The sequence below is a fragment of the Salmo salar genome, chromosome 20, assembly GCF_965601325.2.
Source record: "Salmo salar chromosome 20, fSalSal1, whole genome shotgun sequence".
In the NCBI taxonomy this organism is placed as follows: Eukaryota; Metazoa; Chordata; class Actinopteri; order Salmoniformes; family Salmonidae; genus Salmo; species Salmo salar.
The window spans coordinates 13,495,239-13,518,627 of record NC_138310.1 but is presented as its reverse complement, the minus strand read 5'-3'; the positions used below and the strand labels follow the sequence as shown (position 1 = coordinate 13,518,627).

The 23,389-nt window shown below is 41.8% G+C and overlaps 1 protein-coding gene across 2 annotated transcripts; it reads left to right on the top strand.

The window, feature by feature from the left end:
• Positions 1–1,268: 1,268 nt before the first annotated feature.
• Positions 1,269–22,558, top strand: gal3st1a (galactose-3-O-sulfotransferase 1a). 2 transcript variants are annotated; one of them, XM_014160797.3, is made up of 3 exons: positions 1,269–1,660; positions 15,337–15,484; positions 18,691–22,558. In XM_014160797.3, the coding sequence occupies exons 2-3, from the start codon at positions 15,357–15,359 to the stop codon at positions 19,844–19,846; spliced, it is 1,284 nt and encodes a 427-aa protein (XP_014016272.1). In that variant the 5' UTR covers positions 1,269–1,660; positions 15,337–15,356; the 3' UTR covers positions 19,847–22,558. The 2 variants fall into 2 exon arrangements, with proteins under 2 accessions (XP_014016272.1, XP_014016270.1); XM_014160795.2 differs by lacking the exon at positions 1,269–1,660 and adding an exon at positions 2,596–2,950.
• The last annotated feature ends 831 nt before the right edge of the window (positions 22,559–23,389 follow it).

Sequence of the window (23,389 nt, the reverse complement as noted above, 5' to 3'; positions counted from 1 at the left end):
GTACTGGTAGCCACAACCATAAGAACCATCAGTCTCGACCAATGACTGTGTATGAATGGACAAACCCATCGATCACATGGCCCCATTCATTGCTATGTGAAGATAGTGCCTTTTGAAGGCAAGGAAGTCAGTTTGAGCAACTAAGATGGTGTTTCATGGGGTAGAGTTTCAAGACGACATGCACAGTTTGAGTTAGTCCAGGAAGTGACGTTGCAGGCTAGTTTGGTGCTGCCCTCTCCTTGAGTATCTCCAGTCGAAGGTTGACCGTGGTGCTGCCAGTAGCAACTGAATAATCCTTAACTTCTTCTGTGTGTTATTTTGAAATAACCGGTTCAAGGACATACATCTGGTGTAATAGAAGCAATTATTGGTACCCTGATTTTTCTTTTTACACGAAGATTGACCTCAAAGATTTTTTCCCCATTCACTAGAATGGGTATACTGTTTTTTGAGAACAATGCCAGCAGTACCACGGTCCGCCTTGACCTTTGTGGCTTCAATGAGAGCGGAGAGTCATTTTCCCCTGATCTCGACAAATCATCAGTATCATAACACTGGCTCTGTCTGTAAATAGCAGATGGTAGCCTTCTTGGTTTCATATGTGCAGTTGGGCCAACTCTGATACCAGAGATGTGGAATCTGATGCCGCCACATGAGGATCGTGGCGTGGACGGAGGTGGAGGTTGCCATGGTTTCACTGTTAGCTTTTTCACGCGGGTGAACCGAGCTACCCATCCACCTTTGCTGCTACCCATCCCCCCCACCATTTACCAGCATGCCATATCTGCATTCCACACATGCCCGCCTAGTCCGAGTCTCAGCCTGGCACTCGCCAGGACGCACCCCATTCAACAAAAGACTGAGTGTTGTGGGGGGAAGGGTTAGAGGCAGGGTGGGATGATCAGCGTGATCCCTATGCTTTCTCCTTCTAGATTGAAAGGCTTTAGTGTGTGGAAAGAGGGACAGTGCCCACCTCCCTTTACTGTAATAGTCAGTGCTGTATGACAACATATTGTCACATCCCGCTTCCCAGAGTAAAATGGACTAATCAATCCTTTGGCTCGTATGTCTGGATCATTCTCTATTGACACCGTGATACTGCCGTTAAATGGACGGTAGTGGTACCAAATACAGTTGTCCATATTCTCACGAGTCCAAAGGAGTAGGCAAATTTCCATTGAAAGTGCATTTTGATCCAGGAGTAGGCTTAATCTGAGTCCGGTAACACGACTTTATTATGAAACTGAAAATGCAGAATGAATAAAATCAGCTTTTACGTCAGATTTCCTGCTGTTCCTCACAATTAGATTTATTAGATCCCCATTATCCGACGCCAATGGGCGACAGCTAGTTACACTGGGATCCAAGACATTACAGACAAAAGACTACAATTTACATACGTTTAAAACGTGTGTTTGCATCTATCCGTTACACATACATGTCAGTACATACACACAAGTACTGTAGGTCACGTGTGGGAGAGGCGTGCCATGAGGTGTTGCTTTATTTGTTTTGTGAAATCAGGTTTGCTTTTCACTTACGCTACATGAGATGGAAGAGAGTTCCATGCACACATGGCTCTGTATAATACTGTACGTTTCATTGAATTTGTCCTGGACCTGTGTACAGTGAAAAGACCCCTGCTGGCATGTCTGGTCGGGTAAGTGCTTGTGTCAGTGCTGTCTGTAAGTTGACTATGCAAACAATTTGGAATTTCCAACAAATAAATGTTTCTTACAAAAACAAGAAGTCTTTCCTCAACTCTTAGCCAGGAGAGACTGGCATGCATAGTATTAACATTAGCCCTCTGATTACAATGAAGAGCAGGACATGCGGCTCTGTTCTGGGCCAGCTGCAGCTTAACTTGGTCTTTCTTATTAATGTATTATATGTACATTTGATTCTTAAGTAATATAACTTACAAGCTTAGTACAGAATCCATATCATATCGTAACCAAAACAATGTATAGTTTCAAAATATACATAAGCTATTGGTCCTTCATTTGAAAATAGTAAAGTTTTTCAAGCCCATCCCTCAGGTTCAGATGTTTAGTTGAAAAATGAATTGTGGCTATTGTTCTGTACTGTAGCTGGGTTCGACCACAAAACAAAGACTACATGAAATGCAATACCCATGTCTTTTCAGTGTATTTGTAACCTATTGTTCTTGTCGTGCCCAAGAACATCTCTTAGCCGTGTGTATTTTTGATAATCCATGGGTTCTCATGCCTTATTGCTTCATTCGTATTTCATTATGTTATTAATCCTATCTTCATTTTTTTTTGGTAAATGATCTATATGCACAGCTTGCTAAAGTAGTCTTTAGAACAATACGGTCGTGAGACAGAGCAGGCTTGATAAGTTGGCACAATCGAGGGCTTTGTGCTTTGGCTCTCTGCATTTGTTATTTTTTTAAACTATTTGCTAGCCCTCCTATCAGCTTGCATCTGAGACTTGAGTCCAGTTTCTGCTCTCAATAGCCTTCTGTATAAAGACAGAAAAGAGCCCTTCCCCTGTCCCTCTACCCCCCCCCCCCCCCCCCCCACTCTCTCTCCATCTCTTTCTCTCTCTATGTGCCTCTCTCTTTCACACACTGACAAGTGCAAGTTCCCTGACAGGGAGCCTGATCACTTTGAGAGTTGAAAGTGGAGGAGGAGGGTGCCAGAGACATCAGGTTTGCATAATATACAGAGAGAGAGAGAGAGATCACCTGCCAGGTGAATGGGCTTCGGAGCGTTGGGCTGTCATATGTAATAAGGAAAGTACTGGACCATGTGGTGGGGTTGTGACAGCATGTGTGACCCAACGGGAGCAGGAAAAAGGCACCAGTGGACCGGACAGCTCTTCTTATACTCACTGCTATACACTCTGAGGAGAAACAACCGTCCTAGGTTTCAACTTCAGTGGCATTTTTAATCTAACTGCAGTTGCTGGATTTATGCACAAAAGGGTAAGTGTTATTTTTCACAAAGAGAATCACTGAGGATCATTTGAGATTTGTATATTGAAATTTATACTACAGACCTATTTATGGTTCTAAACAGTGATGTAAAGTACTTAAGTAAAAATACTTTGAAGTACTACTTAAGTCGTTTTTGGGGGTATCTGTACTTGACTATTTATATTTTAGAAAATTTTTACTTTTACTCCACTACATTCCAAAAGAAAATATGTACTTTTAATTCCATTACATTTTTCCTGGCACGCAAAAGTACTCGTTGCATTTCAAATGCTCAGGCTGGACAGCAAAATGGTCCAATTCACACCTATCAATATAATGCGTTGTCATCTCTACTGCCTCTGATCAGGCAGACTCACTAAACACAAATACTGCGTATGTAAACTGAGTGTTGAAGTGTACCCTTGTCGGTCCATAAAAGTAATAAACAAAAAAAAATGCCATCTGGTTTGCTTAGTATAAGGAATCTGATATATAGCAGTATGACAATTGATTACTTTTTTCACAACTGTACTTTTTAAACCAGATACTTTTAGACTTTTACTCAAGTAGTATTTTACTGGGTGACTTTCACTTTTACTTGAATCATTATCTATTAAAGTGTCTTTACTTTTACTCAAGTATCACAATTTAGTACTTTTTCCACCACTGGTTCTAAACATCTATTTTTTTGTCTTATATTTCGACATAGGTATAATAGAATGATCATAATGTGCAACTAAAATATTTTATCTCAAGTTTGAGTTCTGAAATTTGGCCTGAAGAAAATTGTTTCAAATGATAGAGCAGCCAATATGGGCTGTTACAAGACTGATAAGACAAACCTACTGTTACACTATACTCGCTGGGTCTAGGGGGCCTAGGCTTGCCTAATTGTTCTGTAACCTGACCACCCAGCAAACATGGCCCTGTTGGCCCCATTTGGGTATTTGGTGGGCAAGGTGGGCAGGGGCTTAGACAGCCAAACATGGGCTAAACATGGGCTAGCCCACAACAACCCCACCAGCATGGGCTTTCCCCATACCAAGCCCACACCAGTACAACATGGGCAAGCCTACACCAGTACAACACAGGCTAGTGCAGTGGTTCCCAACCTTTTCCAGTTACTGTACCGCCAAGTACATTTTGCTCTGCCGATAGTATCCTTGAAGACTAGCTGTTGCCATAGAGCCCCACAGTGTAGGTGTCAATACCCATAAAAATGAGCGGTCAAACAGGGAAATGATTCCAATCGTTTTTCCACCATTACTTTTTCCCATTTTAGAAACACTTAAAATAAGGGCTTTGTTTCGTGTACCGTAGGCTTACCCTGGCATGACATTTTGATAACCATGTAAATCTCTCTCGGACAAGGTGACTTTTATCAATATATTTGGCTCTATTTGCTCTCATATTCAAAAATACTAATTAGCATCAAAGTAGACATCATGCAAGACTACAAATCCCTGCAAGCTCCTGCACGTCATCTCTAACGGACACCTTTGCTAACAGGTATTGTGTCAATTTAGAACTTGCACAAGACAGTTCACAGAATTGTCCATTTAAAGAAGCGCAGCCAATTTATTAATTACTACATTTAGCTAACATTAGATAGTTCATCCATAAATTCTTACCTAAACCTTGATGTTTCTGGGTTCTAACTCCTAAACTTGGAATAGGGTTAATTATCAGGTATCCTATTGAAATATTGAGTGCTTAGGTTTAGAGGGTCTACACCAGGAGTTAATGGTTATCTGTAGGAGGAAGGTATATGGTGGGGGCAATTAAGCTTGGGAAAACGATCACGTGGCAGGCATTGATAAGGGGAGAGAGCCATGGAGTAGTGATGAAGGGGGTCTAGAGCAGGTCAGGTCACATTAAGGGAGAAGGAACAGTTTTTAGCTCGCGTCACTTCATTTCCTGCCTAGCAACAGAGATGTAGTGTTTGGAGAGAAGGAGGAGATTCCACCTCAAAGTGGGGTACATATACCACCACTATAGTAAACATGTTTTTGTCGGTTCAGCTGTTCGATTCTTTGGGGGACAATAAACTTGGTGTAAGCTTTCATAGTGTCCGTCGAGTTCTTACTCTGATAATTAGAACCTAACAGACTCGATTCGGCAGTCTCGTCCAGATCATCATGGCATTTGTAGTTCTTTATGATAGCCAAATTAAGAGCTAATTAGCATTTTGGGGTAAATACAGGTGAATATATTGATGAAGGTCACCTTGTCCTAGAGAGATTTACGCTGTTATCACAACTCCAACAAGGGCCAGCCCACACCAAACCAAACAAGGGCAAGGGCTAGCCCACACCAAGCCCAGTTACTTTATAATGTAGAGGCAGGGACTCATTAGAATATTTGGGGGGCGTGGTTTGCAAATACCACAATTCATGTTGTTAAGTTAAAAAATTCTGACAGAATACATTCAAACTAATGAGGGTTTGGAACATTAAAGCCAATTATCTTGGAATAATCTTTTTTCAAATAGAACCTTATAGTTCAGAAGATACAGTTGAAGTCGGAGGTTTACATACACCTTAGCCAACTACATTTAAACTCAGTTTTTCACAATTCCTGACATTTAATCCTAGTAAAAATTCCCTGTCTTAGGTCAGTTAGGATCACCACTTTATTTTAAGAATGTGGAATGTCAGAATAATAGTAGAGAGAATGATTTATTTCAGCTTTAATTTCTTTCATCACATTCCCAGTGGGTCAGAAGTTTACATACATGCAATTAGTATTTGGTAGCATTGCCTTTAAATTGTTTAACTTGGGTCAAACGTTTCAAGTAGCCTTCCACAAGCTTCCCACAATAAATTGGGTGAATTTTGGCCCATTCCTCCTGACAGAGCTGGTGTAACTGAGTCAGGTTTGTAGGCCTCCTTGTTTGCACATGCTTTTTCAGTTCTTCCCACAAATTTTCTATAGGATTGAGGTCAGGGCTTTGTGATGGCCACTCCAATACCTTGACTTTGTTGTCCTTAAGCCATTTTGTCACAACTTTGGAAGTATGCTTGGGGTCACTGTCCATTTGGAAGACCCATTTGCAACCAAGCTTTAACTTCCTGACTGATGTCTTGAGATGTTGCTTCAATATATCCACATCATTTTCCATTCCTCATGATGTCATCTATTTGTGAAGTGCACCAGTCCCTCCTGCAGCAAAGCACCCCCACAACATGATGCTGCCACCCCGTGCTTCCCTGTTGGGATGGTGTTCTTCAGCTTGCAAGCGACCCCCTTTGTCCTCCAAACATAACAATGGTCATTATGGCCAAACAGTTCTATGTTTGTGTCATCAAACCAGAGGACATTTCTCCAAAAAGTACAATCTTTGTGTCCATGTGCAGTTGCAAACCGTAGTCTGACTTTTTTATGGCCATTTTGGAGCACTGGCTTCTTCCTTGCTGAGCGGCCTTTCAGGTTATGTCAATATAGGACTCGTTTTACTGTGTATACTTTTGTACCTGTTTCCTCCAGCATTTTCACAAGGTCCTTTGCTGTTGTTCAGGGATTGATTTGCACTTTTTGCACCAAAGTACATTCATCTCTAGGAGACAGAACGTGTCTCCATCCTGAGTAGTATGACGGCTGCGTGGTCCATTTACATTTTAGTTATTTAGCAGACGCTCTTATCCAGAGCGACTTACAGTAGTGAATACATACATTTCAAACATTTCATTTCATACATTTTTTTTCTTCTCCGTACTGGCCCCCCGTGGGAATCAAACCCACAACCCTGGCGTTGCAAACACCATGCTCTACCAACTGAGCCACAGGGTCCCATGGTGTTTATACTTGTGTACTATTGTTTGTACAGATGAACGTGGTATCTTCAGGCGTTTGGAAATTGCTCCCAAGGATGAACCAGACTTGTGGAGGTCAACAACAAAAGAAGTCTGAGGTCTTGGCTGATTTCTTTTGATTTTCCCATGATGTCAAGCAAAGAGGGACTGAGTTTGAAGGTAGGCCTTGAAATACAGCCACAGGTACACCTCCAATTGACTCAAATGATGTCAATTAGCCGATCAGAAGCTTCTAAAGCCATGACATCATTTAAAAAAGCTGTTTAAAGGCACAGTCAACTTAGTGTATGAAAACTTCTGACCAACTAGAATTGTGATACAGTGAAGGATAAGTGAAATAATCTGTCTGTAAACAATTGTTTATATATAAAATTACTTGTGTCATGCACAAAGTAGATGTCCTAACTGACTTGCCAAAACTATAGTTTTTTAACAAGAAATTTGTGGAGTGGTTGAACGCGTTTTAATGACTCCAACCTAAGTGTATGTAAACTTCCGATTTCAACTGTACTTTTGTGCAACTGTTACTGAAAATATCGTTCCAGTTTAAGTGTTCTGTTGTGAAGTCAGCAACATCTTTTAATTTAATAATCTTATTAAATGATGTACAAAACATTATGTACACCTGCTCTTTTCATGACATAGACTAACTAGGTGAATCCAGGTTAAAGCTATGATCTCTTATTGATGCCACTTGTTAAATCTATTTCAATCAGTGTAGATAATAGGGAGGAGACAGGTTAAAGAATGATTTTTAAACCTTGAGACAATTGAGACATGGCCATTCAGAGGGTGAATTGACAAAAAAATACATTTAAGTGCCTTTGAACGGGGTGAGGTAGTAGGTGCCAGGCACACCGATTTGTGTCAAGAACTGCAATGCTGCTGGGTTGTTCACACCCAAAAGTTTCCAGTGTGTATAAAGAATGGACCACCACCCAAAGGACATCCAGCCAACTTAACACAACTGTGGGAAGCATTTTAGTCAACATGGGCCAGCATCCCTGTGTAAAGCTTTTGACACCTTTTAGAGTCCACGCCTTAATGATTTGAGGCTGTTCTGAGGGCAAAAGGAGAGGCTAAGTTCTTAAATTTATTTTACAATTTTTACCCCTTTTCGTGATATCCAATTGGTAGTTACAGTCTTGTCCCATCGCTGCAACTCCCCTATGGACTCGGGAGAGGCGGAAGTCGAGAGGTGCATCCTGTTTCCATTGATCATCCTTGAGATGTTTCTACAACTTGATTGGAGTCCACCTGTGGTAAATTCAATGGATTGGACATGATTTGGAAAGGCACACACCTGTCTATATAAAGTCCCACAGTTGACAATGCATGTCAGAGCAAAAACCAAGCCATGAGGTCAAAGGAATTGTCCGTAGAACTCCAAGACAGGATTGTGTCAAGACACAGATCTGGGGAAGGGTACCAAAACATGTCTGCAGGATTGAAGGTCCCCAAGAACAGTGGCCTCCATCATTCTTAAATTGAAGAAGTTTGGAACCACCAAGACTCTTCCTAGAGCTGGCCGCCCAGCCAAACGGAGCAATCGGTGGAGAAGGGCCTTGGTCAGGGAGGTGACCCAAGAACCCAATGGTCACTCTGACAGAGCTCCAGAGTTCATCTGTGGAGATGGGAGAACCATTCAGAAGGACAACCATCTCTGCAGCAGTCAGGTCTTTATCAGGCCTTTATGGTAGAGTGGCCAGACGGAAGCCACTCCTCAGTGAAAGGCACATGACAGCCCGCTTGGAGTTTGCCAAAAGGCACCTAAAAGACTCTCAGACCATGAAAAACAAGATTCTCTGGTTGGATGAAACCAAGATTGAACTCTTTGGCCTGAATGCCAAGCGTGACGTCTTGAGGAAACCTGGCACCATCTCTACGGTGAAGCATGGTGGTTGCAGCATCATGCTGTGGGGATGTTTTTCAGCGGTAGGGACTGGGAGACTAGTCAGGATCGAGGGAAAGATGAACGGAGCAAAGTAGAGAATGATCCTTGATGGAAACCTGCTCCAGAGCACTCAGGACCTCAGACTGGGGCGAAGGTTCACCTTCCAACAGGACAACAACCCTAAGCACACAGCCAAGACAATGCAGGAGTGGCTTCAGGACAAGTCTTTGAATGTTCTTGATTGGCCCAGCCAGAGCCTGGACTTGAACCCGATTGAACATCTCTGGAGAGACCTGAAAATAGCTGTGCAGCGACGCGCCCCATCCAACCTGACAGAGCCTGAGAGGATCTGCAGAGAAGAATGAGAGAAACTCCCCAAATACAGGTGTTCCAAGCTTGTAGCGTCATACTCGAGGCTGTGATCGCTGCCAAAGATCCTTCAACAAATTCCTTATTGAAGGGTCTGAATACTTATGTAAATGTGGTATTTCAGTTTTTTTTATTTGATAAATTTGCTAAAAATTCTAAAAACTTGTTTTTGCTCTGTCATTATGGGGTATTGTGTGTAGACTGATGATGGGGTGGGAGGACTATTTTATCCATTTTAGAATAAAGCTGTAATGTAACAAAATGTGGAAAAAATCAAGGGGTCTGAATACTTTCCGAATGCACTATATAGATATATATATATATCTATATAGATATACTGTATATATATATATATATATATATATATATATATATATAAACTACATGACCAAAAGTATGTGGACACCTGCTCATCGAACATCTCATTACAAAATCATGGACATTAATATAGAGTTGCCCCCCTCCTTGCAGCTATAACAGCCTCCACTCTTCTGTGAAGGCTTTGCACTAGATGTTGGATCATTGGTGCAGGGACTTGTTTCCATTCAGCCACAAGAGCATTGGTGAGGTCAGGCACTGATGTTGGGCGATTAGGCCTGGCTAGCAGTCGGCATTCCAATTCATCCCAAAGGTGTTTGGTGGGGTTGAGGTCAGGGCTCTGTGCAGGCCAGTTATGTTGGAAGCACAAAATCGTCTAGAATGTCATGGTACGCTGTAGCCTTAATATTTCTCTTCACTGGAATTAAGGGGCCTAGCCCGAAACATGAAAAACAGCCCCAGACCATTATTTCTCCTCAACCAAACTTTACAGTTGGTACTATGCATTGGGGCACATAGCGTTCTCCTGACATCCGTCAAACCCAGATTCGTCTGTCGGACTGCCAGATGGTGAAGCGTGATTCATCACTCCAGGGAACGCGAGTGCAATGGCGACGAGCTTTACACCACTCCAGCCGACCCTTGGCATTGCGCATGGTGATCTTAGGCTTGTGTGCGGCTGCTCGGCCATAGAAACCCATTTCATGAAGCTCCAGATGAACAGTTCTTGTACTGAAGTTGCTTCCAGAGGCAGTTTGGAACTCGGTAGTAAGTGTTGCAATCAAGGACAGAAGATTTATACGCGCTACGAGCTTCAGCACTCGGTGGTCCTGTTCTGTAAGCTTGTGTGGCCTACCACTTCTCGGCTAAGCCGTTGTCGCTCCTAGACATTTCCACTTCACTATAACAGCTCTTACAGTTGACTGGGGCAGCTCTAGCAGGGCAGAAATATGACGGACTGACTTGTATGACGGTGCCACGTTGAAAGTCACTGAGCTCTTCAGTAAGGCCATTCTACTTCCAATGTTTGTCTGTAGAGATTGCATGGCTGTTTGCTCTATTTTATTCACCTGTCAGCAACGTGTGTGGCTGAAATAGCCAAATCCACAACTTTTAAGGGGTGTAGTGTATGTACCCTTGCCCAGGAGAAAGTACATTTACTGGGATCCAGGGCCAGCTCTGTCCTGACTCCCATTGGTCGGCCAGACCAAGTGGATTATTGTTCGTTGTACAAAAGGATGGCCAAAATACATATTTACAGTTGAAGTCGTAAGTTTACCTACACTTAGGTTGGAGTCATTAAAACTCGTTTTTCAACTACTCCACAAATTTCTTGTTAACAAACTATAGTTTTGGCAAGACAGTTAGGACATCTATTTTGTGCATGACGAAAGTCATTTTTCAAACAATTGTTTACAGACAGATTATTTCACTTACAATTCACTGTATCACAATTCCAGTGGGTCAGAGGTTTACATACACTAAGTTGACTGTGCCTTTAAACAGCTTGGAAAATTCCAGAAAATTATGTCATGGCTTTAGAAGCTTCTGATAGGCTAATTGACATCATTTGAGTCAATTGGAGGTGTATTTGTTGATGTATTTCAAGGCCTACCTTCAAACTCAGTGCTTCTTTGCTTGACATCATGGGAAAATCAAAAGAAATCATCCAAGACCTCAGAAAAAAATGGTATACCTCCACAAGTCTGGTTCAACCTTGGGAGCAATTTCCAATTGCCTGAAAGTACCACATTCATCTGTACAAACAATAGTACGCAAGTATAAACACCATGGAACCACGCAGCCGTCATACCGCTCAGGAAGGAGACGCGTTCGGTCTCCTAGAGATGAACGTACTTTGGTGCGAAAAGTACAAATCAATCCCTGAACAACAGCAAAGGACCTTGTGAAGATGCTGGAGGAAACAGGTACAAAAGTATCTATTTCCACAGTAAAACGAGTCCTATATCGACATAACCTGAAAGGCCGCTCAGCAAGGAAGAAGCCAGTGCTCCAAAACGGCCATAAAAAAGCCAGACTACGGTTTGCAACTGCACATGGGGACAAAGGTCGTACTTTTTGGAGAAATGTCCTCTGGTTTGATGAAACAAAAATAGAACTGTTTGGCCATAATGACCATCGTTATGTTTGGAGGAAAAAGGGGGTCGCTTGCAAGCCGAAGAACACCATCCCAACTGTGAAGCACGGAGGTGGCAGTATTATGTTGTGGGGGTGCTTTGCTGCAGGAGGGACTGGTGCACTTCACAAATAGATGGCATCATGAGGAATGGAAAATTATGTGGATATATTGAAGCAACATCTCAAGACCTCAGTCAGAAAGTAAAAGCTTGGTCACAAATGGGTCTTCCAAATGGACAATGACCCCAAGCATACTTCCAAAGTTGTGGCAAAATGGCTTTAGGACAACAAAGTCAAGGTATTGGAGTGGCCATCACAAAGCCCTGACCTCAATTCCATAGACAATTTGTGGGAAGAACTGAAAAAGCGTGTGCGAGCAAGGAGGCCTACAAACCTGATTCAGTTACACCAGCTCTGTCAGGAGGAATGGGCCAAAATTCACCCAACTTATTGTGGGAAGCTTGTGGAAGGCTACCCGAAATGTTTGACCCAGGTTAAACAATTTAAAGGCAATGCTACCAAATACTGTGTGTATGTAAACTTCTGACCCACTGGGAATGTGATGAAAGAAACAAAAGCTGAAATAAATCATTTTCTCTACTATTATTCTGACATTTCACATTCTTAAAATAAAGTGGTGATCCTAACTGACCTAAAACAGGGAATTTTTACTATGCTTGAATGTTAGGAATTGTGAAAAACTAAGTTTAAATGTATTTGGCTAAGGTGTATGTAAACTTCCGACTTCAACTGTACATTGCGGAAACTAAAGAGGTTAACTAAAAAAAACTAAATCTGTCATGCCGAGAGGCTCTGTCCACCTCTCTCTCAAGGATTGACTAAACTCCTAATTGCCCACACCTGCAAACTTTATCAAGGCTTGACAGAGCATTTGGACCTGGTTGCTGCTGCCCCCTGGGACTGGAGTGTGGAAGTGGTAGTGCTAGTGTCTAATCATGCTCCTCAGACCTAACCTTCCTAACCTATTCCATAGCAGGTTTCATTCAGACATGAGTTATTTGAGCATTGGCAATGACTGTGACGGTGTGCATAGCAACTTAGCCCTCACATTGAAAGTTTTCCTGAATGTCTCTGTTTGGGGTTCATGACCATGAATGTTTTCATGCACAGTATGTCAATATGTGCTTTTGTGACTGAAAGTTATGATATCATTAGATAATGGATACATTACTGCTTATACGATTTGTAGAGAGAGGGACTTTTACCATTGCCCTTCACCGTACAATTCCATTTGAATGGTGTTGTAGACATACAGAAAGTATTCCTACCCCATTTTCCACATGCTGCTGTTACAAGGTGGGATTGGATGTCATTGTCATTGTTTGTCAACCATCTGCACAAAATACTCTGTAATGTCAAAGTGGAAGAAGAATGTGAAAATTTGTAAAAAGAAATCATGAAAAATAAAACACTAATACATCTTGATTAGATATCTTGATTAGATAAGTACTCAACCCCCTGAGTCAATACAGCGATTACAGGTGTGAGACTTTCTGGGTAAGTCTCTAAGAGCTTTCCAGACCTGGATTTTGCAACATTTGCCAATTATTATCCTGAAAAACTCCCCAGTCCTTAACGATTACAAGCATACCCATAGTATGATGCAGCCACCACTATGCTTGAAAATATGGAGAGTGATACTCAGTAATGTGCTGCATTGGATTTGGCCCTAACATAACACTTTGTATTCAGGACGAAAAGGTAATTGCTTTGCCACATTTGTTTCTGTATTACTTTAGTGCCTTGTTGCAAACAGGACGCATGTTTTGGAATATTTTTCTTCTGCACAGTCTTCCCTCTTTTCACTCTGTCAATTAGGTTAGTATTGTGGAGTAACTACAATATTGTTTATCCATCATCAGTTTTCTCCTATCACAGCCATTCAACTCTGTAACTGTTTTACAGTCATCGTTGGCCTCATGGTGAAATCCCTGAGCGGTTTCCTTCCTCTCCGGCAACTGAGTTCGGAAGGACGCCTGTATCTTTGTAGTGACTGGGTGTATTGATACACCAGCCAAAGTGTAATTAATAACTGCGCCATGCTCAAAGGGATATTCAATGTCTGCTTTTTTTCTCCCATCTACCAATAGGTGCCCTCCTTTGTGAGGTATTGGAAAACCTCCCCGTTTGAAATTCACTGCTAAACTGAGGGACCTTACAGATAATTGTATGTGTGGGGTACAGAGACGAGTTAGTCATTAAAAATCATGTTAAACACTATTATTGAGTCCATGCAACTTATTATGTGACTTGTTAAGCAAGTTTTCACTCCTGAATTTAATTAGGCTTGCCATAACAAAGGATTGAATACTTATTGACTGAAGACATTTAATCTTTTCATTTTTAATTAATTAGTATAAATTCCAACTTTGACATTACGGGGTATTGTGTGTAGGCCAGTTACAAAAACATCTCAATTGAATCCATTTTAAATTCAGGCTGTAACACAACATAACGTGGTAAACGTCAAGGGGTGTGAATACTTTCTAAAGTCACTGTTGCTTCTTAGCACCTACCCATATCAGACAATACTTGGTAGATACAATATACTACATGAAACATTAGACAATAACAGACACCTGCCAAACAAAGGTGTGCATCCTTCCCAGAGGCAGAGTAAGTGCTCAGCCTAACGAAGCACACATCTATACCAAGGTCCATTGGCAGGTTAAACAGCTCCATGGAAAGATCCCTGATTCAGGGGGACTAGCGCTTAAATGTCTCCCATATATCCCAGTGCCTGGGCTGACTCTAAGGGCAGGCAGAATGCCCCCTCACATGCCTCTATAACGGCCCCGTCATGGAACTCCCAGACAAAGGAGCAAAAGACGTAGCCCCATTTTCAACTCCATCACTGAGTGACCAGCAGCCGCAGAATGTTTTCTTTTCCATCAGAAAAAAAATTTATCACACAAATGTCTGCAAAATGGGGATGGTGATTCTAACTGATGTTAGACCTAATTGTTCACAGAAGATTTCAGTATTGAGGAAACCTCAAACTTCAACAAAGCCGTGGGAGCTTTCTGTGAAATAAAGAACATTTTGACACAGATTTTCTTGACTTGGTTTGTCTTTAGTATAGTTGCTCGAGCACGCTCTAGGTGGCAACTGGGTGACGCACGTTACGTACTTAATGGTGCCAGCTTATTCTGGGTCACTGTCCAGTCCGATCTGATTTCAGGCTGCAGGTTGAATGGCTGCAGATCCGCACCAGATCACTTTCCAGCTCCGTGCATTATTCATCTAAGGGACAGATGACATTTAAACACAGGGTATATCAGTCCATGCTGTTGTGTGGCTACACCGTGCTGTGTTCAGGGTAAAGGCATAGTTGTAACACTTTCAAAAGCATGCAGGTATAACGCTTTATAATTGGAAGAATATGTGTGAGCCCTTACAACGTCTTACAATAAGACTTATACAATGTCAACTTATGTATCAAAATGTCAACTTAAATGATGATAAATTCTTGAGTATAGCTTTAATGAGTAGGTGCTGGGACATGCATCTTCTTTGGACAATTTCCCATTGCGTCCTTTTTCAAGGAATTGTATGAAGGATACAGTATGTGTGTTCAAATGATCACGGAATGTAGATTTCTTGACATTTGCTCAACATAAACCTAATAGATGTTTCATTACTAAAGGCACACAATGTGCTCATTGGAAACAACCATTTGACTGAGCTGCTACGTGTGTTCCCAAATAATTAGGAACAGGAGACAGTGGATCCAAGTGACCAACAGATTCCATGTCAATGAAAAAGTGGCGATTGTTGATTTCAGGACTGTCAGCCGATTGTTTTGGTACACCGTGGATAACTTACACTGCTTTTTGTTTCAGATAACCCTCAATTTGGGACCATGGTTGTCAAACAGGGGAGGCAATGGAGGTCGATGTGCAAAGGCCTTGTCCTGGGTACCCTACTTACCAGCTGTATGGTCCTGGTCTACTGCCTTTCTGCTCCACAGGTCCACTTCAACCTGCCTGAGTAAGCCCCTTTCCGACACTGTTTACTAGGGGAAGTTGTTGGGCATACTTTGCAATAAATATTGCATCAACAACATTCAGTAGTAATATATATGATATACAGATGATGCAGATTGCTTTATTTGCCACATGAATGATGGTAATAAGCTACTATGAGAGGCAAAATTAGTTTTGGGTCTTCTACATCAGTGTATAATGGTAAATCAGATAATATTTGTGATTTGATGTGTTGTACACTACCAGTCAAAAGTTTGGACACACCTACTCATTCAAGGTTTTTTCTTTATTTTTACTATTTTCTACATTGTAGAATAATAGTGAAGATATCAAAACTATGAAATAACACATATGGCATCATGTACTAACCAAAAAAGTGTTAAACAAAGCAAAATATATTTTATATTTGAGATTCTTCAAATTAGCCAACCTTGCCGTGATGACAGCTTTGCACACTCTTGGCATTCTCTCAACCAGCTTCATGAGGAATGCTTTTCCAACAGTTCCCACATATTCTAAGCACTTGTTGGTTGCTTTTCCTTATGGACAGGCGTTTCGCCTCGCCAATATCCAATGGTAGCGCCTGGCGCGAAATACGAAAAACCTTAAAAATGCTATAATTTCAATTTCTCAAACATATGACTATTTTACACCATTTGAAAGATAAGACTCTCCTTTATCTAACCACATTGTCCGATTTCAAAAAGGCTTTACAGCGAAAGCAAAACATTAGATTATGTCAGGAGAGTACCCTGCCAGAAATAATCACACACCCATTTTTCAAGCTAGCATATATGTCACAGAAACCAAAACCAGAGCTAAATGCAGCAGTAACCTTTGATGATCTTCATCAGATGACACTCCTAGGACATTATGTTATACAATACATGCATGTTTTGTTCAATCAAGTTCATATTTATATCAAAAAACAGCTTTTTACATTAGCATGTTTTGTTCAGAACTAGCATACCCACCGAAAACTTCTGGTGAATTTACTAAATTACTCACAATAAACGTTGACAAAAAACATAACAATTATTTTAAGAATTATAGATACAGAACTCCTTTATGCAATCGCAGTGTCCAATTTTAAAATAGCTTTTCGGTGAAAGCACATTTTGCAATATTCTGAGTATATAGCCCGGCCATCACGGCTAGCTATTTTGACACCCACCAAGTTTGGCACTCACCAAACTCAGATTTACTATAAGAAAAATTGGATTACTTTTGCTGTTCTTCGTCAGAATGCATTCCCAGGACTTCTACTTCAACAACCAATGTTGTTTTGGTTCCAAATAATCCATAGTTATATCCAAATAGCTCCGTTTTGTTTGTGCGTTCAAATCACTATCCGAAGGGTGACGCGCCGGCGCGTTTCGTGACAAAAAATGTCAAAATATTCCATTACCGTACTTCGAAGCATGTCAAACGCTGTTTAAAATCTATTTTTATGCGATTTTTCTCGTAAAATAGCGATAATATTCCGACCGGGAGACGTTGTATCCGTTCAAACACTGAAAGTAAAACATGGAGTCGTCACATGCACGCGCACACCAGTGTTCTCAGAAGGACCACTCACCAAAACCCCTGCTGTTTTTCGCCCAGAGACTGCAGAGCTATCATTCAACGTTCTGGCGCCTTCCTAGAGCCAATGAAAGCCTTAGAAAATGTCACGTTACAGCAGAGATCCTGTATTTTTGATAAAGAGGCTATAGAAGGACAAGAAATGGTCAGACAGGGCACTTCCCATATAGAATCTTCTCAGGTTTTGGCCTGCCATATGAGTTCTGTTATACTCACAGACAACATTCAAACAGTTTTAGAAAATGTAGGGTGTTTTCGAACCAAATCTACTAATTATATGCATATTCTAGTTTCTGGGCAGGAGTAATAACCAGATTAAATCGGGTACGTTTTTTATCCGGCCGTGAAAATACTGCCCCCTATCCCTAACAGGTTACTCTGTGGTCCAACTCATCCCAAACCATCTCAATTGGGTTGAGGTTGGGTGATTGTGGAGGCCAGGCCATCTGATGCAGCACTCCAACATACTCCTTCTTGGTAAAAAAAACCAAATGATAGTCCAACTAAGCGCAAACCAGATGGGATGGCGACTCGCTGCAGAATTCTGTGGTAGCCATGCTGGTTATGTGTGCCTTGAATTCTAAATAAATCACTGACAGTGTCACCAGCAAAGCACCCCCACACCATCACACCTCTTCCTCCATGCTTCACGGTGGGAACCACACATGCGGAGATCATCCGTTCATCTACTCTGAATCTCACAAAGACACGGCGGTTGGAACCAAAAATCTCAAATTTGGACTCATCAGACCAAAGGACAGATTTCCACTGGTCTAATGTCCATTGCTCGTGTTTCTTGGCCCAAGCAAGTCTCTTCTTATTATTGGTGTCCTTTAGAAGTTGTGTCTTTGTAGCAAATTGACCATGAAGGCCTGATTCATGCAGTCTCCTCTGAACAGTTGGTGTTGAGATGTGTCACTTGAACTCTGTGAAGCATTTATTTGGGCTGCAATCTGAGGTACAGTTAACTCTAATTAACTTATCCTCTGCAGCAGAGGTAACTCTGGGTCTTCCTTTCCTGTGGCAGTCCTCATGAGAGCCAGTTTCATCATAGCGCTTTATGGTTTTTGCGACTGCACTTGAAGAAACTTTCAAAGTTCTTGAAATTTTCCAGATTGACTGACCTTCATGTCTTAAAGTAATGATGGACTGTTGTTTTTCTTTGCTTATTTGAGCTGTTCTTGCCATAGTATGGACTTGGTATTTTACTAAATAGGGCTATCTTCTGTATACCACCCTTACCTTGTCACAACACAGCTGATTGGCTCAAATGCATTAAGAAGGAAAGAAATTCCACAAATAAACTGTTTACAAGGCACACCTGTTAATTGAAATGCCTTCCAGGTGGCTACCTCATGAAGCTGGTTGAGAGAATGCCAAGAGAGTGCAAAGCTGTCATCAAGGCAAAGGGTGGCTATTTGAAGAATCTCAAATATAAAATATATTTTCATTTGTTTAACACTTTTTTGGTTACTACATGATTCCATATGTGTTATTTCATAGTTTTGATGTATTCACTATTATTCTACAATGTAGAAAATAGTAAAAAATAAAGAAAAACCCTTGAATGAGTAGGTGTGTCCAAACTTTTGACTGTTACTGTATGTGTACGCTTGCTCTCCATAGGGTGCCAGTGCCTTACTCCTGCGCTCATCGGCCTGCTCAAGCCCACGCCACACCATTCACAAATGACTCCCAGCATGCCGCGGGACAGACGGGCCTCTGCACTCCCAAAGTGGATGTCATGTTCATGAAGACCCACAAGACGGCCAGCAGCACGCTCCTCAACATCCTCTTCCGCTTCGGAGAAAAGCACAGGCTCAAGTTTGCCTTTCCAGACAGCCGTAATGACTTCTTCTACCCATCCCCATTCCAACGCTCCCAGGTCAAGGACTACAGGCCTGGCATGTGCTTCAATATCATATGCAACCACATGCGCTTCAATGCACCGGAGGTGGCCAAGGTGCTCCCAACAGACACCTCCTACATCACCGTCCTCAGAGACCCGGCTGAGCTCTTTGAATCCTCCTTCCACTACTTTGGCCGCCTGGTGCCCATGACCTGGAAAATACCAGGCAAGGACAAGGTGAGGGAGTTCCTCCGTGACCCCCACCACTACTTTGACCCTGATGGCTTCAACTCCTTCTACCTCAAGAATCTTCTGTTCTTTGACTTCGGGCAGGACAACACTCTGGAGCTGGGCGACCCGAGGGTGGAGGAGGGCATCCGGGCCATCGCAGGCTGCTTCCAGCTGGTCATGCTGGTGGAGCACTTTGAGGAGTCCCTCATCCTGCTCATGGACGCCCTCTGTTGGGAGATGGACGACCTGCTCTTCTTCAAGCTCAACGCCCGGAAGGGCTCCACCGTGTCCAAACTGACCCCAGATTTGAGGGCCAAGGCCCTGGAGTGGAACGCCGTGGACTGGAGGCTGTACCAACACTTCAATGCCACCTTCTGGAGGAAGGTGGAGGCATACGGGCACCAGCGGATGGCTGACGATGTGGCGGAGCTCCGGAGGAGGAATGCAGAGATGGCGGCCGTCTGTATTGAGGGAGGGCATGCTGTGGATGCAGATAGCATCCAGGAGACAGTCATGCAGCCCTGGCAGCCCATCGGGGAGAAGTCCATCATGGGCTACAACCTGAAAAAGAACGTGGACAAGGCCCACCTCAAGCTGTGCCGTAAGATGCTCACACCCGAGCTGCAATACCTGACAGAGCTGGGGGTCAACCTGTGGATCACTAAGCTGTGGGGTCATGTGAGAGACATGATCAACTGGTGACAAGCGGGTGACAAGCGGGTGACTGGAGGGTGATTTGAGAGACAGGGGACAATTTTACATTAGAGAGCATAGAGGGAGAGAGAGAAAGAGAGAGAGAGAGGCTGAGTGTGTGGCATATCCTTGGCCTGAATAAGGTCATAAGGGGGTTTGTTTAGCATAGCCTCCTCAATCATGGAATGATGAACTCTTCCTATGTGTCAGCAGTATTGACTTGTTTGCCTAAATGGAAAACTCCACCCCAAAACTATCTTTTGGTATTTGTTTCATTAGTCCATTGTTGATATTGTCCCAAAACGTTTTGCATGTCAGCAATCAAGCTTTCAGAAATACAGCTACTATGATGCATTTTGAATCATATGATGCTGTGTTTTGCATACCAGCTGTATTTCTGTATTTTGAAAGTTTTATATCTTGAAAACTTGATCGCTGACAAGCAAAACATTTTGGGACTATATCAACAATGCAGTGCTTAATTTGTAAATTGGTAGGTGCCAGAACAAAGTGTGCCAGAGAGGGGGGTGACTTGGGGGGGGGCTCTGATGTACCAGAATCCATGAAAAAAAACACCTTTATAATAAATTCCATGCAGCATTATCATAGCTTTTGCTACTGGCATAGAGCGGTAGAGAGGAAAAAAATGTAGCCTAGTGTCAGTGAAAAATGTGGCCTTTTATTAAAACATTTAATGAAATTAATTCTACATCATTTTAGATTAATGGAGACTTTAGCATACTTGTCACAGCTGTCAAAAGGAGAGGACCAAGGTGCAGCGTGTGTGTCGTTCCACATTTTATTTACTCTGTGAAACTATGCAATACATCAAATAACTGAATAGACAAAAACAACAAACCGTGACGCAGAGAAACAAACACTACTCAAAAATAATCACCCACAAAACCCAGGAAGAAAACCCCCTACTTAAGTATGATCTCCAATTAGAGACAACGAGAACCAGCTGCCTCTAATTGGAGATCATCCCTAACAAACCAAAATAGAAATACAAAAACTAGAACCTAAGAACATAGAAATAGAACACATAGAATAAACCCCCCTGTCACGCCCTGACCTACTCTACCATAGAAAATAACAGCTTACCATGGTCAGGAGGTGACAATACTATTTATTAATACCTCACAAATGATCGAAATGACAGGCTATTTTGACACTGACAAACTGAGATTCTGAGATCACTAGAAATGAGTTTGTCTTAAATCCATCAATAGCCTAGACCTAGGTGTGCGGGGGAGTCACGTATTATACAATATGAAGAGGAAATTATAGTCCTAAAAAAGCTTTGCAGTTTCACTGACTCTCCCAATGATGCGCTGCTCACTCGCCGGTGATGGCGGATGCGCTCGTGCCAAAAAGCTTATCTCTCTCTTGTTTTACAATAAGCCTATTTGGAAGTTGATAACAGATTAGCTTTTTTTTCAGCAGGATCCATTAGCATTCCAACCTGTGTTTTCCCGCGATTGTATTTGAAATATTGCGAAATGTCTGTTTTGGCCGCATGCTGTTTGTTCACTGACAGAATTTCCGCGCGTTCCTGATTGTAGGCATGCCTTGCGGTTGGGCTACACACAATCCACACCTAGCCAATTTTTTTATAAGCTATTGATCCTCTGTGGGTAAATTATAGGTTTACTCCTGATGTAGTATTCAGAATTGTTTCAGTTCTTCCTGAACAGACAGCAGTAAGTATATAGCGTTGGCAAATGTAGGCTATTTCAATCTATCAGGGTTGCTGCGGCACCTCCAGCAACCTTCCTGTGGCTATGATTATATAAGGAAATAAATGATGAAGTGCAAAGCTGGAGAGAAGAGAGTTGAAGGTTCATGCCTATCAGAGTAGAAAGAGGGAGAGAGAGATCATAGAAAGTGAATCTCATTTTAGTTATGTAAAGGACACAGTCGTGCTTCCTTCTCTCACCACAGCAATGGTCACGCGTTGGTATAGGGCACAATGTTGGGCAAACCATAAACCCGGGCCAGCCCAACATGAATACATTCTTAGAATATCAGGCACGTTTTCCCATTACGTTTTTTACGGGGCAGGAGAATTACAGAGGAGTCAAAGTTGAATTAACTCTGATTGCTTTTATTATATTTTTTACATTGCAAACAGTGAAAATAATTGTTCATGCCACAAGATGTACCGGATCCTGGCAAATGGGTTCTGGAATGAAAATGTCCAAAAATGAGAAGTGCCGGACCTGTTCCAGCAGGATCCGGCTCAAATTAAGCACTGTAACAATTGACTAATGAAACAAATACCAAAATATATTTTCCCATAAATACAGTGCATGTTTGTAAAATGTAATGTACCCGGTAGGTGCTTGAGAACGGCAACGTTTTCAGTTACAATCTGAAGATATGCATACCATTGTAACATACCCCACTCTCCCGCTTTAAAATGTGTGTTGTGTTTATAGGGGGCAAATGGTCCCTTTTATTTCCCCCCTATTTATTTATGGTGAAATTGAATACTATTGAAAACTGACCCGAACCATTTCCCCATTTGTCTATTTGGTTGGTTTCAATGACAACAAGTTCAGATTTCCCTTTATGAAAGACACATTCAAGAACATATTGAGGGCAAATTTAGGACAATAAAATGTGAATACTGAATAGTCGGATCTAACCCATCAGCCCTGCCAATTTTAGAAAGTGATACTCTTGTATTTTCGAAATAAAGACCAAATGAAAAAGGTGTCTGTTGTATTGCTTTATTAAGAATGTTGTTCCCTGTGTTAATATTTCAAAAATGATATCTTGATATGCAGCATTCTGCTTTTCTTTTCAAGCCGTTTTATCATCTTTATTTTACATCCACTTTACAGTAAAGTCATGATATTAACAACAGATAATGTGTAAACACAAATGTGTGTGTGTCATTTTGTCTGTGAGTGTGTAGCTCTACAGTAACTTAGTTCAGTGTCTCTGCGTACAAAGATGTTTCGTGTGTTGCCTGATCTCACGACCTTACACGAACAGCGGTGATCCCACGACCTTACACGAACAGCGGTGATCCCACGAGTTTACACGAACAGCGGTGATCAGTGTGGAATTTACAGTGCCTTCAGAAAGTATTCACACTCCTTGACACCCTGAATTTAAAATGGGTTAAACTGAGTTTTTGTGTCACTGGCCTACCCCATAATGTCAAGGTGTAATTATGTTTTTCGAAATAGTTTACAAATTAATTCAAAATGAAAAGCTGAAATGTCTTGAGTCAATAAGTTTTCAAACTCTTTGTTATGGCAAGTATAAATAACGTTCAGGAGTAAAAATGTGCTTAGCAAGTCACTTAAGAAACTGCATGGACTCGCTCTGTGTGCAATAATAGTGTTTAACATGATTTTTGAATGACTACCTCATCTCTGTACCCCACACATACAATTATCTGTAAGGTCCCTCAGTTGAGCAGTGAATTTCAAACACCTGAATCAACCACAAAGACCAGGAAGGTTTTCCAATGCCTCACAAAGAAGGGCACCCATTGGTAGATGGGTAAAAATAAAAATAATCTGACATTAAATATAT

What these genes read in the sequence shown, in the direction of transcription:
- gal3st1a (XM_014160797.3), top strand. Translation starts at nt 15,357, where the DNA reads ATGGTTGTCAAACAGGGGAGGCAATGGAGGTCGATGTGCAAAGGCCTT. An exon ending in GTCCACTTCAACCTGCCTGA is followed by an intron (nt 15,485 to 18,690) that starts GTAAGCCCCTTT and finishes TGCTCTCCATAG; the next exon opens with GGTGCCAGTGCCTTACTCCT.